The 16,157-nt window shown below is 37.4% G+C and overlaps 2 protein-coding genes and 2 non-coding genes across 5 annotated transcripts; 2 read left to right on the forward strand and 2 right to left on the reverse strand.

The window, feature by feature from the left end:
- Window positions 1–2,503: 2,503 nt before the first annotated feature.
- LOC147755991 (U6 spliceosomal RNA) lies at window positions 2,504–2,605 on the reverse strand. The gene has a single exon (XR_015327698.1). It is a non-coding gene; the product is annotated as a U6 spliceosomal RNA (small nuclear RNA).
- A 1,499-nt stretch (window positions 2,606–4,104) lies between these two features.
- On the forward strand, window positions 4,105–7,745 carry LOC111249204 (uncharacterized). 2 transcript variants are annotated; one of them, XM_022802764.2, is made up of 5 exons: window positions 4,105–4,290; window positions 5,140–5,229; window positions 5,585–5,675; window positions 6,389–6,475; window positions 6,779–7,745. In XM_022802764.2, the coding sequence occupies exons 1-5, from the start codon at window positions 4,219–4,221 to the stop codon at window positions 6,880–6,882; spliced, it is 444 nt and encodes a 147-aa protein (XP_022658499.1). In that variant the 5' UTR covers window positions 4,105–4,218; the 3' UTR covers window positions 6,883–7,745. The 2 variants fall into 2 exon arrangements, with proteins under 2 accessions (XP_022658499.1, XP_022658500.1); XM_022802765.2 differs by lacking the exon at window positions 6,389–6,475 and having other exon boundaries at window positions 4,111–4,290.
- Window positions 7,746–11,977: 4,232 nt separating this feature from the next.
- Coa7 (Cytochrome c oxidase assembly factor 7) lies at window positions 11,978–13,004 on the reverse strand. Its single transcript, XM_022803158.2, has one exon. The coding sequence runs from the start codon at window positions 12,770–12,772 to the stop codon at window positions 12,089–12,091; it is 684 nt and encodes a 227-aa protein (XP_022658893.1). The 5' UTR covers window positions 12,773–13,004; the 3' UTR covers window positions 11,978–12,088.
- A 464-nt stretch (window positions 13,005–13,468) lies between these two features.
- Window positions 13,469–13,632, forward strand: LOC147755992 (U1 spliceosomal RNA). Its single transcript, XR_015327697.1, has one exon. It is a non-coding gene; the product is annotated as a U1 spliceosomal RNA (small nuclear RNA).
- The last annotated feature ends 2,525 nt before the right edge of the window (window positions 13,633–16,157 follow it).

Consider the following 16,157-nt stretch of genomic DNA (forward strand, 5'->3'; position numbering starts at 1 on the left):
GTAGGCGTATATAGCTTTACAGTAATTGATCACTTTTTGCTAATCAGTGCTAACTATGATTTAAATAAGCAATCTGATATTCATGTAAGTAATTCTATTACAGCACATTATGGCATTTCCGGGGAAGAGCAAACATATATTTCAGTGCATTCTTTCGTGTATCTGTCACTTTCGAAGCGGGTTGGACACCCGATCAGAATTTAGTTTCGGCCGCCACCCAAGTCTCAGCGATTAGTCATTTCGTATCTACAAAGTAACTACTCGCCGTGACTTTAAATTATAAATACGCTTTTTTCAATACTCGCAATACTCATGATAGACTGAAAGTTGGTAACACATACTGCAGTGCCAATTACGGGCGTACCGGCATTCACAAAAGGATTTTTTTTTGTTTTTAATTATCGTGGAACGATGCACTTTTTAAACCCTTATTTGTTATACGGCCGTAAAGGAACGTTGTTTTTCTCTTCTTGGCCAACGTGAAGAACCTCTGAGCTAATAGTAGCAACTGATTTCCTTACATACATCAATGAGGAGAGATCCATAGTTTTAATAGTCTGCTAGAAGAGCTATGACCTCATCCCAAAGGCCAATACAATGAAGCCAAATAAATGCGAGTCTGTATAGAAACCACCGTAAACTGGCACAGAGGATCACGAATTGCATCACCAGTCGGTGTATAAACGGCTTCTAAATGCTTATTGTGAAAAACTGCATTGTGACAACAAAGAATCATGACGAAGCAGTTGTTTCAATGAAGTTCACTGCGCCTAACAATTTTTAATGACCATCGATTGGACGGCGACGTAAATACGAATTACCTTGGACAGGTACAAGTAACGAAGCTTTTTCCCTATATTCCTGTTTAATGAAGACCGCGTTTACTTGGCATTAAAGTGATTAAACTAAGTAATTTTGATTCGGTTTCAAGCATTATTGTTGATATCCGAATGATGCTGCATAAATCACAGACCCATTTTTCGGATGCGTTCGTAGGCTTAGAGTCTACTCTTGAGGGCAGCAGGTTAGTTCAGATTACAATGGCGGGTATACGAGTGTATAATTTCTGCATATCTTCCAAATCTTACTTAAAGTGTTTCGACGCAGCTGCCGTTAACTGGGCATGCAGATGCATCTGTTCTAGGGGGCTGCTTCTTCCTAAGTAGTCGCCTAGAATACAGTTCTAGTTACTTCTCGACAGACATAAGTTTACCTTGTATAAAACAGGTTAGCAGGCCTGCATAATCCCGATGGTTTGTATGGATTAGTTGGTTAAAGGCGTTGCGCGATAGCATGTCACAGATAAGTTGAAGAACTCTAGCGATCACAAGAATCTAATTTATGAAACGAAGGTCGCGCTCCGAAAAAGCTCTCATTAAGCTGGAAGCCAAATTAAGTCCCGGGTGAGACCCAAAACAATCAAATAAAAAGAGTTGGAAAATGCAATCAGTAGAAACTGCCGTACGCTCCAACATACTGCATACAGAGACACGATGGGGATACTGGCGATTAGCTACAGGCCAGCGTAAACTTCAGCACGTCTTATGATAAACTGCAGGCTTAAATAGAGGTAGAAGTTGTTGATAAACATACCGCTCGTCAGTCTGAATCTCTCCCAAGACCTTATTACTTTGTTGTAACTGCAATTGATACTTTTAGTTTTACCACCATTGTGTTCCTGGTGCCCCACAGACACCAGAGATGCCCTAGCATTAAAAGTAGGTTTAAGGGGTCAAAATATCTTTATAAGTGACGTACTCTTTAACCAAAACTGCTTGAAAAAACTGTGAGAAAACCGCCCCGTTTACACTGCAGCCTAAAGCATTTCTGGTTCTTTTTCGGAATGGAAAAACAATAGATTCATTGACATCGGAACTGTGGGCTCGGCACAAGATCAAAAGCCATACATCCACAATAAAGAGAACTCATTAACTGTTGTCTGGCGCAGCTTTAATTGAGCCAGATAGAGCTGTAGTTAAATAAACTGTTTGCTGTGAGACATATACCGTCACATTTTAAGCCATATGACTTGAAATTTTCGGAACTCACTGAAATCAGTTGAATTTTTAGTTATCTCTCTTTGATACATAATGGTCTTATATAAATATAGAATAGATTAATAAAAATAAAATGAGACGCTTACTAAAAACGTGTAGATATCTTGAATATTATTACTGTGAAGAGTACCTGACATGATGAATCTTACGTAAGCCGACGAAATAGCCCGTAAAAGAGCCGCAAACCTGTAGTCTAAAACGAAGACACGGCCTACTGTCAGATCCTCAGTCGCAACAGTCGCATATCTAGCCAAAATGTATGTGTGTGTATTTAGAATCAAGGACATCTTTTTGCATTTACCTACACGTACATACATATTATATACTTACATGAAAATAAATATCAAGAACCTAAAACAATTCACATTATAGAATCGTAAAAATGTGATCTTGAACCACTTATTTTAAATATAATAAAACCAACTACCGTGAAAATTCTACGGTAATAAAATGTGGAACGCTTCACGATTTTGCGTGTCATCCTTGCGCAGGGGCCATGCTAATCTTCTCTGTATCGTTCCAATTTTAGTATATGTATCCGAGGATACATCAACGGACAGGAAGCTCGGAGCCTTTATGTACCAATCTCGGGTGTCATGCAAAGAGCTCAGTTTCAAATACACAGCCTCTGCAAATAGCGCTTCTACTTTTGCGATCTAGAAGTAACTAGACCACTCACAAACTGAAGCCACATAAGAACTACGACTTTATAACAACCACAGTACTCAGACATACCTGTTGCATTGAGGATATCAAGTTTATACCTTTTTTTGAAACTCTCTTCTTAAATTGTGGTTTTACCAGCGTAGCGCTTCGACATAACGTGGGATTTTCGCCTAGGAAAGGCCTCATAGTTGAGAGCGTCGCATTGTTCTAAAAGTCAAAGGTCTATTAAGTGTATCTAATCGAGATATATATATATATATATAATGTAAAGTTTGTAAATATTTTACAACCACATCCAACCACAGTTGTTTAGATAAGAAAACTGGTTTAAACGCAAGATTATTCGAATTCTAATCCATACATACTATGCATAATATGACAGATGTCGAATGTGTTTGACCGAAGCCAGAGACGTTTAAGGTAAAACTAATTTTAACTGTTCAAAGGTCTGATTTTGTATCGCATATTATAGTTTCAAAGTCCACTGCGGTGTATGACACTGTGGGCGGAATAACTTCAACACAGTTGAAAAAAACAACCCGAAAAATGCCTTTTCATTTCGGTCATCAGAGGTGGCGACAACCTAAATTGTAAATCTATATTTTTTTGGTATAGGGCCTGCCGTACACATGAATAAGAACATCTCCGCTTGCATAATATCACCCCGTGCATTATGTCTTCTGTATTAGAATTGCCCCAATATCGACTTTACTAGCTATGCAGTAGGCTTAATTTGATCGAAGTAAACCCTATAGTTCGGTATTCTAGAACCAAGCGCCCGGTTTCTTATTTGAAACTGTATCTGAGTTTTGTTGTTATCAACTCTCTGCGTTATAAGCGTGGCCTCTTTATTTACCCAAGTATGTTCATGCTCATGATAATGTTGCAAAAAGATGTATTCCATTACATTTCGAGGCAATACGTCGTTGTACCCCATAATACAATTAAACTACTGTATGCAAAAAAATTCGGTTGATCTCTCTATCAAATTATTTGACTAAATGAGCATTCATATTGAATTGTATGTGTTCGTCGAACTGCTATACTATACATTGAAACAAGAAGTAAATTTGAATTGTAAAATAACTCCTCGGTTTTATTATCTATTACTACTTTTCTATGTTGAAAGCTTGCTTCTTTTTAGTGGATCACCATTTTATTAGTTAATATAGCACAAATGTTAAAATAAATGTTAAAGCAGCGCCTATCACACATTTCACCGTCTAATCATGGATTTAGTATTGATACCAAATATTTAGCTGTGAAAAGTAAGCTTTTTTTAGGCGATCGCGCAGGAAGTCAAAGACTGCCAGGATCTGGCGGATATTGTTATGTATTTCAAATTTGCGCGCTACCTTTGTGGCGCTAGCCGACAACCGATCAAATTTTTGCGCCAAAACGCTGCCACACTAATCAGCCGGTCAAGTAAAAAGTGTAGTAATTTACAATCTTGATCTAGTCCGTTTACTCAAAAAGTGCGAAGCCCATTTGCAAAATGCGTCTCACTGGCAAATACTTCAAAGACCATCTTAAGAAGAGAGTGTCAATTATTGGAAAAGTGATACAGGTGCGATGATTTTTTTGGCCTTTATTGTTTATTAAGAAGAGGATCAATTTATTCCTGAGACTTTTCCTATTATAATTTAGCATATCGAGTTTTTTTTGCAAGGCTAAATGCGGATTGTGGCTTGCATTGAAGAAACGACGATGAAAAATATATAACCATATGTTAATTATTAAAAAAGAAAGTTTTGTTAATCGTGCTGTTCCGCTTGAGTCTCGAAACGCTAGTTGGTTCCCACGCGGCAAGCGAAAACATCATACTTTATTTTATTTATTAGGTTCGGCCATATAATATATTCCATGTATGGGAAATAAAACAAGAATATTAACGACAACGCTTCTAAATGAGAAATACATGTTTGTTGTATGCATTTTTATTGTCCAAGCATTTTGTAAGGCGGTGAGCTGCATATTAATACATTAAGCGCTGTCGCTACATAGCAAATCTACTTTGCATTCGCACTTAAATTTCTCAGTTATTTTCCTGAGCGCGTTGGGGTTTGCTTACAGCTACAAACCAATTCACCGAATCGGATCTAGGTGGCTTTATGATAATAATGCGAAACTTTAACTGAAAAGTCCTAACAGTTAAAAGACGCCAACGTCAGCTAACAGGTATCTCGAAATGAAAAGCCTAAATTACCCGCATTTATCACCAGAATTGATGTCAGGAACAGTAAACGTTAGATGCATCATTAAAAAATAACGATAAAATGAAATCTTATATTAGTGTTCTCTCTCTCTCTCTCTCTCTCTCTCTCTCTCTCTCTATATATATATATATATATATATATATATATATATATATATATATATTTGTGTTCTTTCGTTGTTTACCATGAATTTTTTGCAGGAGGATGGATCTGTGTGCAAACTCGAATCAGCTTGCGGTATGACAGTCACAGTTATGTGTCCGAACAAACCTGATCGGCTTCTCAATCAGGTACGTTGTAGAATCTTACGAGCAAAAGATCGACAAGCACTTGAGAAACTGTTAGCTACATTTACAAGCATCTAAATGTAGTTATAAGGTACATCTACTTTACCGCAATTTCGAATTGCTTGTATCATATATTACTAAGTTTCGAATTTCGAATATATACCAGATATCGTGCTACGTCTATGACTATATATTTCAACGATATAGAGGTCCTTTTTACAATGTGTGTTTGTCAAAAAGCCTGTAGCAATAGTAGGAATACTAACAGTGGTACGGAAACTGACTTTTAGGTTTAATATTCCAGAGATCATTTCCACTAGTTATGTATTAACCTAATTTATATGCATATATTTTGCAGCTGGTTGAGATCATTGGCACAGTCCAGTCCGCGGATGCCATCCTTGCAGAAGAGCACGTGGTCTTCCCGCCTGAATTCTGCCTTGATTATGGTAATGTACTCATCAATGACTCCCTCACGATACATTTTCCCGTGTGAATATGTTTTTGTTTTTTATGTGATGTTTGTGATCGTAATACTTGATTCAATATTTTGAATAGGAAGCACATATTCGTAGGATGTAATCTTAATAAGGATGTAAGTAGTTTGTCAAATACAAAAAAATTGTCGGTTGGTATCGTGCTTGTTGGAGTGAACTCACTTATGTCGTATCGTGTAAGACGCTTCAGTCGGAGTCACATCTCGTAAGTTCAGACATCCAAGAGAGGCTGGAGTCTTAATGCAAATACGGATCATTCACTATTCACTTTCACTATTAAATACTGGTCTGCTGAAAAACGCTCCATTAAGATTAATAGCAAAACCTAACTATATTAATTAAACTCATTATCGTTGACTTTATCTGGCACGGAGCGGTTGTTTTTAGCTAATTCTAATATGGAAATGACATTTTGAATCATAGATACACGCTACGCCCAAATATATTTTGTGGCGCATAAAGTGTAATTGTAAAGGGAATTTGTAACGCGGTAGACTGTTTTTGAAAGTCATTGTTTATAGAACAGCATACCAACCTAACAAAGTGCGTAAGTCATGGGTCTGATAGAGGGAACTGAGATAAGCATAAGCATTGAACTAGAACTTTTGAACTTTCAAATCTCTATTTAAGTGCCTTTTAAGTATACGATATTTCTTGACATGAAGGACAACGGGGATTGACAGGGACGTGTGGCCCGCTGCGGCATTCCAACCAGAATTTAAGATCAATATATGAGCGTCAATGGAGAAAAGGCAAGCGTTCGCATTCGATTACCATATGCTTATCAACCAAATTTCATAGTCGCAATAACCTACGCTGAAGATAAAATATTATTGCATGTCTGGGAAAGCGCCGGTTCATGTTAGTAAATCTTTCTATATATATATATATATATATATATATATATATATATATATATATATATATGTATATATAGAAGGAATTTAAGTGAGTACCGAAATTTCGTTACTACATACGTCAAGTGGCGACAGCCACTCCGTTTCAGTATTATGGCAATAATAGTAACAGTCGTGCTTAATGTTTTTTCTCTGTAGACCCTTCAGTGCACGCGGAGGCTATCGCAGCCGAGCAGTTATACGGAGGAAAACACTGGAGAGAGGTTGCTTTCTCAGAAGCGGAGTTGAGTACTAGGCAATAGATCTTCGCTTTATCTCCGAACTTTTCCGCAATACATACAGAGTGACACACGCATAGAGGTTCATAGCTCAATTGTGCTGTTGTTGGTTGGTATTCTATTTAATCACGAGATTGAGCGGATCAGCAGACCGCTCACATTTCGACGACGATTCGTTGATGTGAACATTTTAAGCTGATTTTTCATGTTGCATTGTCACTAGGACTAGACGGACAAGTGATCAACGGCATAAGTTTCCTGTCGAGTCATACGTGATAGAAGTGTCATGCATTAAAGAATAAAAAACGACATAGTTTTATAATAATCATACTAAATAAGCTCAATGGAATCGTAGATTTATAACGAAATGCTTTGGTTGCGTATAAATCAAACAGAACGAGCAGGTGTCAGTTTAGCCTCTAGAACAAGATAACGTAAATACAGAAGTTTAGTTTTTGTTCAGCTAATAACATGGAAAACTCAATGTAGTGTTACAGTTGCTTTTAGACTCATATTATTGAATATTATACTAAAGCATTTTTCTTTAAAAGAAATATCGACAATTATATTGTCTAATACAATCTAAAACAAACTCATAAATTAATCTTATAATTAGTAGAAAATTCTGGGTAATTTTCATGGATGAGACACTAGTTATAAAGCGTCCGGTCATCTTCGTGAACGAACATGTGTTGTACGGAACTCTATACATAAGCGCGGCTAGTACTTGAAATACAAAATGAATTTAATAACAGACATTCAGAATTTTGACTTTAGTTAAGAAAATCTATATTTACACGAAGGTGGGGAGTCTTTTTCAAGAAATGAGCACCTCTGTGCCATACAATAAATCAGGAATGCTCATGAGTCCAGGTGCACATCTTTAACGCGTCGTTCTTATTAATTATTTCATACGAGGAAAATATTTAGGAAAGATTTACGACAAAGACGATTAGATCTAAACATAAATTAATCTCTGCTGCTAAAGATTTAGCTTGTACAATTGAAAGGAAGAGTAATCAATTGGGTACCAACATAATCTTTTTGGGAGTTGACTTCGCACATCTTCTGACAAGGACGTGTATTTCCCAATATACCGTTTCCCTATCGTCGAGCAGTGTTAAGATTTGGATAGAACAATGACTTTGTATAAGCGATAATAGATCACGATTCGTTACAACGAAATTCTCTTTGTATTTCTAGTTGCAAGTCATTTCTGGTTGTAAATAAAAAAGGAAGAAATATGTCACTTCTATATTCAAGATTAAAAGTACCATCTTTGGGCATGCCTCATTTTTCATCCGAACGGTGCGTGTTCGAAATACAATACAAATAAGGCTGCACCTTGAAGTGTGTCATAATTTAGAGTGCAATAGATTTTCAAAATATTGCTATATTCTTAGTCTCCGACTTCAGGTGGAATGCATTTGTATCAATAACAAACGCAACGTTTAACAGGGGGCGCTATATAACTTTTTCGAGGGACTCCGGAGAAGGCAGGTAGAAAAGGACTCAAACCATGGTCGCCCTTGTAGTCGCCAATTGGCATATCAAAACGACCAACGAGACTACCTGAAACCAAGGTGCAATTTTGTACATCATCCTAAGCCTCAAAGAGCTCTTATTAACTTGGTGAAATAGAGCAGTGGCAAAATTTTTGTAAGTAGCGCCGGAATCTGGTCTATTAAACATAGATAACAGTCAACAGATATTTTCTAGATTCCATTTACATGTCAAATGATTAGAACATCTTATTCGTACCTGTATTGTGTATACAAGATATATTGCAAATAATCGTCATGCAATACTTCTTAAGCGGCCGGACAGGAATCGACAAAGTCAATACACTCAGAAAATCGTAATTTTCTAAGCATTCCGTTTTTTTAGTTTGAATCCACGTGAAATAATTTAGATATCTCGCAAGTTACAAAGACAATGTCAGTATAGTGTGGGTATGGAAGTACAGAAGATGCAGCTTATTATCAACAAAATTTGCGCTTCGTTCATTTTTTTATCTCTTCAAAGATGTATGTTGGGGTAGAATTTTATATTTAACAAATAGTTTAACATCGATAACATTAGATTTTGGCGTAGAATTGGCAATCATTACGTTATGAACGAGTGTTTCAGCATATTTGCCCAAATGTAATCTAATTTTTCGTGTAACAATTAAAACCTCTGTACACCCATACGCTCGAGCGCTGTTACATTCCAGTTCCCCATAGCCCTGTGCTAACCGTAGTAAATTATGAGTAAACTGTGTAATGACATTCACCGAAGCTAGCCGAGCTTCAACGATATATATATATATATATATATATATATATATATATATATATATATATATATGGAGGGAACCGATATTTTTAATTACATATTTATCAGCACTAAAGAATTACTTTATTACTATTTATTTTTCGTTTTATCAATAGAGTCAGAATTGGAATACGTGAATATGTACCCTCCAATTCTATGCAACTCTTTCGACACTTATTCCACTGTGCCGACCGCGGATGCTGTATAATCCGCCGGATTGGTCGGACTGTTTGTCAGAAATATCTTTCTTTCTACTTGGAGACAACGACGTTTGTTCCAAGACAATATTCCGATTAATACATAGGACAAATGTCGGGGCCAATCGTTCCGCCAATGATTCGCCCGACGCAGCTGTCCAAGCAGCAGGTGTTCTACTGGACATGCATAGACAATGCCAATCTTAGTACCAGCGAAAGGTGACGATACAGAGACGAAGAGGACGTGACTTATGAAAGGCGCGGTAGTCACCGGTCTTGGACCTGCAACGGCCTACCTTAACCCGGACACACTTAATCCTGCAACGCCGCCGGGGATAGGCAATGCACATTTTGCGGTGGTTTCGTCGTACGAGCGTATTCTCGAATCTGATTTTTGTTGACACGATCATGCACATTGTTTGCGCACTCTTTGGCATGTTTGAGCTGTTAGAGCGGACCAAAGAATCACTTCGTCAGATTACGTTTAACGATTTAAGATATGTCCTCGTAGCCTTGTGTTTTCAGCTACACATTATTGTATTGTCAACCGTTTTCGGTGTACGCCATCAGCAGCCTTCAGGGTTAAACGCGCCGTGGTGGGATCGTGTCTACCATGTTGGGTCCCTGTCATACTATTTTGTAATGACGGTGTTCCATGGAATGATAAGCATCTATGAATGGCAGGTTTGTTTGCTATACTCACTGCAGACTAGTTCTTGCTGCAGCTGCGCTTTTTACCACTAGTGCTGTTGGCCACGCGTCTATTTAAAATAGTGTACATAAACTGTTTAAGCCTATTGCGGCCTTCATTTTAGGACACTTGCGCCCTTTCTAACACCTTCAGACTAACAGAATATTTTTTAATACGATTATCAAGATTTTAAAAAGAGAGCAGAGTCTGGTTATTATTACAAATTACACCTGATTAGTGTAGGCGTCGAGTCCCACTTTCACGTCGTTGATTTAGAAAAGAAAAGCCTGTTCTCGAAAAAAAAACGGGGTTGCTATTAAGAAAAACATCAATATTTTTCATTTGAAATAAAAGAACAATTTGGTAAAATTATAAAGAGACAATCTCAAAAAAATTAAGGTTGGTTATTACTTATTATAGGCTCCTTAAGGATCCACTAATGTTTCATCTTTGATCGATGGTGTTCGCATGTTTCATCTGTTATTCGATGCAGTCTGCTTTAGACGAGCTTCCAGGCGCACCCGCTTGATCGGACGAAGTCTGTTATTAACGAGATAAATTGGGAATGGTTGCGAACAATTCAACTACGAGTGTAACAAATAATATAGGTTAAATACAGTTGGAAAACTCGGTTCATTAAGCTTTTTTTATTTCAAAAAGCTCAATTTGACCTCTCGTGTTGTGGTTATCGTTGTTGCCGATTTTGTGAAGGTAGAGCAATACGCATCCTGCTTTCAGCACCTGTGGAAGTGTGTCTGCAGTTGTATAATTGGCTATGTGCACGAGCTAGTCGTAACGTCGCTAATACTCCGAACGGAGCTCGATATGTACGGGGTCAGCGTCAGTGATATCCCACGAAGCACCGTAACAAACAAAGTGGAAACGACGACGTATCAGCTAGCGCTCACTACAGAACAGTCCGTCACTAGAGAGGCCACCACTTGGGGCTCGCAAACTACTTCGAGACAGTTGCCTGTCGTGACTTCAGCAGAAAATTCAGAGAATCTTCGGAGTGTTCAAACCGAGAGCTTTTTAGAGACGCCCCACAAGAAAGCAACAGTAAAATGATGTTTATTGAAAAAAGTTGTTTCTTCATTTCCAAGGTAGTTAATTTTAAGGAAAGAGACTAACCAACCGATACGACCTCGATATCTATCAGTTGATGTCCGTTAGTAGAGGCAAACGAAACGTAGTTTCTTAGTAACGTAGTAATTTAAATTTGACACTAATTGCCTAATACGGACCTTTGTGTGCATTACAGTTTTCAAATGGAAAGTTATCGGAAGTAAAAACTCATGGAATTACGTAAAATACATGAAATTACATAGATTCAATGTAATCCTTCAATAAACGTCAATATGCCTATTACATATATTTTCGTTCATTGACAAATTATTAGAAATTACTCCATAAAAGGATTTCCAATAATCTTACACACGGATTCATATAAAGCGGCTTGTATACGTCCAATGGCAGGAGATGAAATGCCAAAGCTAATGAGCAATTATTATTGACACTGTCAGTGGGGGGGCTGAGTATTTGTTCCTGATAAATGTCAAAAACAATTGGCTTTTGGCTAAAGTTAACGTTCTCAATGACTGTGTCCGTGAATAATCTATGCAAATTAAACTGACTGCATCCAAATTCGAATCACGTTTCTTTCTAGAAATATGGAAGTTCTGTCGAACAATAATTTATTAGTAATCGACAATTGCGAGTGAACAGAAGAAGCGTAAACAATTTTTCTATTTACGTTAACCTAGGTTTAAACATGAGAAAAGAAACAATCAATTTTTATCGTGTGTAGTATATTAAAAGCTATTGAATTGTTAGCTAATAAACTAATTGGTTGTAATATTCGTAACCCACTGTTCATTGACTAGGTGCTTGCACCAACAAACAATATCACAGTGAGTAAAATAATATAACTACACTTGGATTTTTATTTATTTAATCAATCTGTTGACTACAGTTATACATGTATAACATTACATTATTCTCACATCATTTCCTTTGATGCTCACGTTTAATCGATGCCTTCTTCCATTTTTAGGGTATAGTTTGATTTACACTGTTCCTTGTAATCAACAACCTTGCTCCTATATTGTTCAGCCTTTACTTTGTCTTTTTCGACTCCTGTTCCTCTTTCATACATAAGTGCCACATTGTGACAGCTATAAATATTACCGAGGTCACAACCTTTGACTGCAAGTTCGAAGGCCTCCTTCATATTTTGTGCTACCACTCCTCTTCCTGTCAGGCAAATTCCAGAGGCTTGGTGGCAACCGTCATGACTGCCCATGTCACACGCTCGTTTTAAAAGCGAAATACCTTTCTCAATGTCTTGCGGAACCCCGGATCCTTTTTCTGCTGTCAAGTGAAGGCCTGCCATGACACAGCCCTTCGGGTAGCCCGCATTGCATGATTTTATCTGATATTCGAAACTTTTCGCCCTATCTTCAGGTGTTCCCTTACCGAAGTACGCATAGTTACCGAATTTATGGCAACTGTGCCCGTGACCCCGCTCATTACAATTATCCTGATACACTTGGGCGGCCCTTCGGAAATCCTTTCTAATCGCCTCCAGGTAGTCGCCTAGCAAATGGCAGCCATCAGGTTTTTTCTCTTTTAAACACGCAAACCGGTACTCGATACCAAGGTTCTCCAAGAACTGCTTCACCTCTTCCTCGTCTTTCATGTTATAAGGCATAATGGCACAGTTTGATGGGTATATGGATCCTCTATGTATCTCTTTATTTACCTGATCTATAACATAGATCACTTAATGTAAAAGTTTATTTTAATGTTACAATGGTACTGAAAACTCAAGCGAAACGATTCGTTTACCTATAACATTAATTCATTATGCTAAATGGCTCGAAGCAAATCGCGCGAAGTTACAGCGGTGGTTTCTGCTAACCATCGTGGCTCATGATGCACAACAGTACGTACGATGCGACTAGACCAATACAGAGCTGCGAACTAGCAAAAACCTATGAAGTATGAATGTATACGAGTATGAAATGTGCCCGCTACAAAGCTACGCAGTGACCAAAACGTTCATTGCGTGTCGATAACAACTTTTTTCGAAAAACAGATATAAAATAGTGTACTTCTGGTACGATACTATTCGAACGATCGTAGATCAACAGAAGTTACCAGCTACCCTCGTAATGACAGCTCGTATATATATTTCCCTGTTTTGGTTGTAACACTGTAAATAGGATTGATGTGATGGGAGTTGCGTTATAGAAGGCACGACATCTCTGGACTGAAATAGCTCGTATATATAGCGTGTACATAAAAAAATTCGCCGTTGAAGAAATTAACATTACAGGACAGCTGGCAAGTCTGCGAGAGCAAAACTTTTAAACGCATTGGGCGAGGTTGCTTAACGAACGAAATCATACTTACCTGGTGCCGGGCCATCCGTGATCAACAAGGCGGAGACCCCAGGAGGAGGCCTTTCCATTGCACTTCGGAAGGGCTAAGACCTGCCACTCTCCCAAACTGGGAAAGATGGGGCATGCAATTTTTGATAGTGGGGGTATGCGTTCGCGCAACCCCCTCTCTATAATTAAAATACAAAAATATCACAGTGTAAGCGGCTAAGGTTGAACTATCTCGCCGTGACGTTGTAGTAGATTGGATACTATAAAATTGCATGGCAGAAGTAACAGATGACCAAAGTTCGTTGGTAATAAAGTATGTGTACGTGGTTGTGAAATGACGGATATGAAGCACGATTTCCAGGAACGCTTTTCTAATGGGAATTCTCAAAGACAGTGATGTTAATCCAACGCAGTTCCGGTTTTCGTATGCGTTAAACGAAAATTCGGATTTTGTTAATAATGAACACAATAGACTGACGTCGGTGGTTTACGCATCTCGTCTCGGGGAAAATTCCTGTGAAAAAAGCTTTTTAGGGCGCCATGCGCTTTGCATCATGAAAATGTAACATCTGAGAAAATGTTTTCCGAAGAGAATATTGTGACCAATATTAGATTGTAAAATAACGCCTTAACGTAGTTGTGATTATTATTGTTGAAATATAGGCGTAAGTAAAATGTGCTCTAAGAAGACTTAGTATAATAAAATCGTATTTTACTAATTGACTCAGTCACAAAAAGGCGAACCATATGTAGTAGCTATAGCCATTCCTCTTCACGGTCGCGTGTATGACAAGCTATAATAGACAGTGACTGCCGAATACATTCAACAACATTTTGGTACATACTCATTCATTTAACCTAGCATTATATCTGGCCCGGTGCTTAATCCATTTATGTGGAGTTGTCAGCTTGAAAGCCGGTTTAATAAAGGGACACTGGGTTGAATGTTTTCGACTTTTCCATTTCAGAAAATTTCTTTTAAAATATAATTTCAGAAAGCCTTTTAAAAACCTTTATAAGCAGACATTGAAAATCGTTTTAAAAACAAGGTTACTGAATTGACTTAGTTGAGTCAGTATATAGCATGTTCAGTGCAGAACGCTGTTTCAAATATAAGTTTTTGTGTGCTCAGTAGTGTATCGTGTTTGACGGTTCTTTTCGTCTCAAGTTCTTAACGAATAAATATATCAGCTGCTTCAATCTACATGCTCCACTTTGCATGCAGTTCAATGTATGCTCTCGTTGTATATGTATTAATGTCCTTCTGAACTTTTCAACCCTGACTACTGACTTTTGTCTCGTATTCTCAATTGACAACCACCTTGGTATTTTTTTTCGGCAGTTCTTCCTGGTGTCAGCAAACGGGAACAAATCTCAATATCAGTATGAACAGAGTTTTTTCTTTAAATTAATATAATTCGCATAAATAATGGTCAAGCGTATGTTCATTATTATGCCCAAATGTTTGGTTGCATAGCTTGATATTGCAGACACTTTCGAAAACGGACATCGTCATGACGAGTTTAGAGAAAATCGTGAATGCGTTCGATGCAGTTAAGTACAGATTGATTAAATATAGATAATGTATGAAATAATATGATTTCTACGAATATCCTTATATGTCTACATATATAGATTGTATTGGTAAAATAATCAAATTAACTATTAAACCTTTCTGTTTGGACCTTTTGATTTGCCTTGGGGCAACACTAGTAAACTGGAGAAATAGATATTTTCCACAGCACTTGTCGCGTACTTTTAGACGCGTTAAATGTTCATTAATATTGAGCATTAATGAATATGGTGTGTCTAGTCACAGTTTTATACAGGAGTCATAAGAGACAATATTGACAGAGTTGTAGAAGGATTTTAAAATACAGTTTGACATGTTAGTTTTACACAATACCGAACGGTATGACAAATAGTGGAAAGAAAAACCCATTACCTGCGAATCTGTTAGCATTGTTTATATTTAATCATGAAATTGGGTAGGAAGCTGTAGCTTCAAGATGTCCGGACCCCTAAAAACAATGTCAACATTGCTCAATTCGCAAAACACGTTTGCAAATGGAGCTCGAGGTAACATTATCGTCTGAACAAAACAATGGCAAGCGGTTTCAGTAGCGAACACGATGCTTGTCACAGTGTCTATACATGAAAAAGTACGTATATACTATTTTCACATTACATCGAGCTCTTTTCAAGCAAAAGCAGAAAAAATTGAAATTGATCATGTAAAATTATGTACGAATGGAAAACTATATATATATATATATATATATATAGTTTTCCATTCGTATAGTTTTACGTAACATTTTGGTAGCTTTCTTAGGTAACATTTTAGCTTAATAAAGTTTCTTGTTAACTTTACTACTACGACCATATCATGGTTGACCCGAACAAAAAAAGGTCAGTTTTAATACAACGACCAAACTTAGTTGCCAATATTAGAATGTATAACACACAAGCAAGCTCGCAATACTGTTATATTCCTAAGGAGTTTCATTCTTGCCTACCAAATAGGATTACCCTAGACGATAGCTTCTGGTTTAGTTAAAGATCAAAATACAATTCCGACGCGCCTCCTTGTCGTTGCGAATAGAGATTGATGGTTCGTCGGCAGGCTTACGCATTACGCGATATTTTACTGCACGCTTTGAATTTATGTATATAGGATATATATATGATTTATATATATATATA

The sequence above is a fragment of the Varroa destructor genome, unplaced genomic scaffold (genome assembly GCF_002443255.2).
Source record: "Varroa destructor unplaced genomic scaffold, Vdes_3.0 BEIS01000004.1, whole genome shotgun sequence".
Taxonomy (NCBI): Eukaryota; Metazoa; Arthropoda; class Arachnida; order Mesostigmata; family Varroidae; genus Varroa; species Varroa destructor.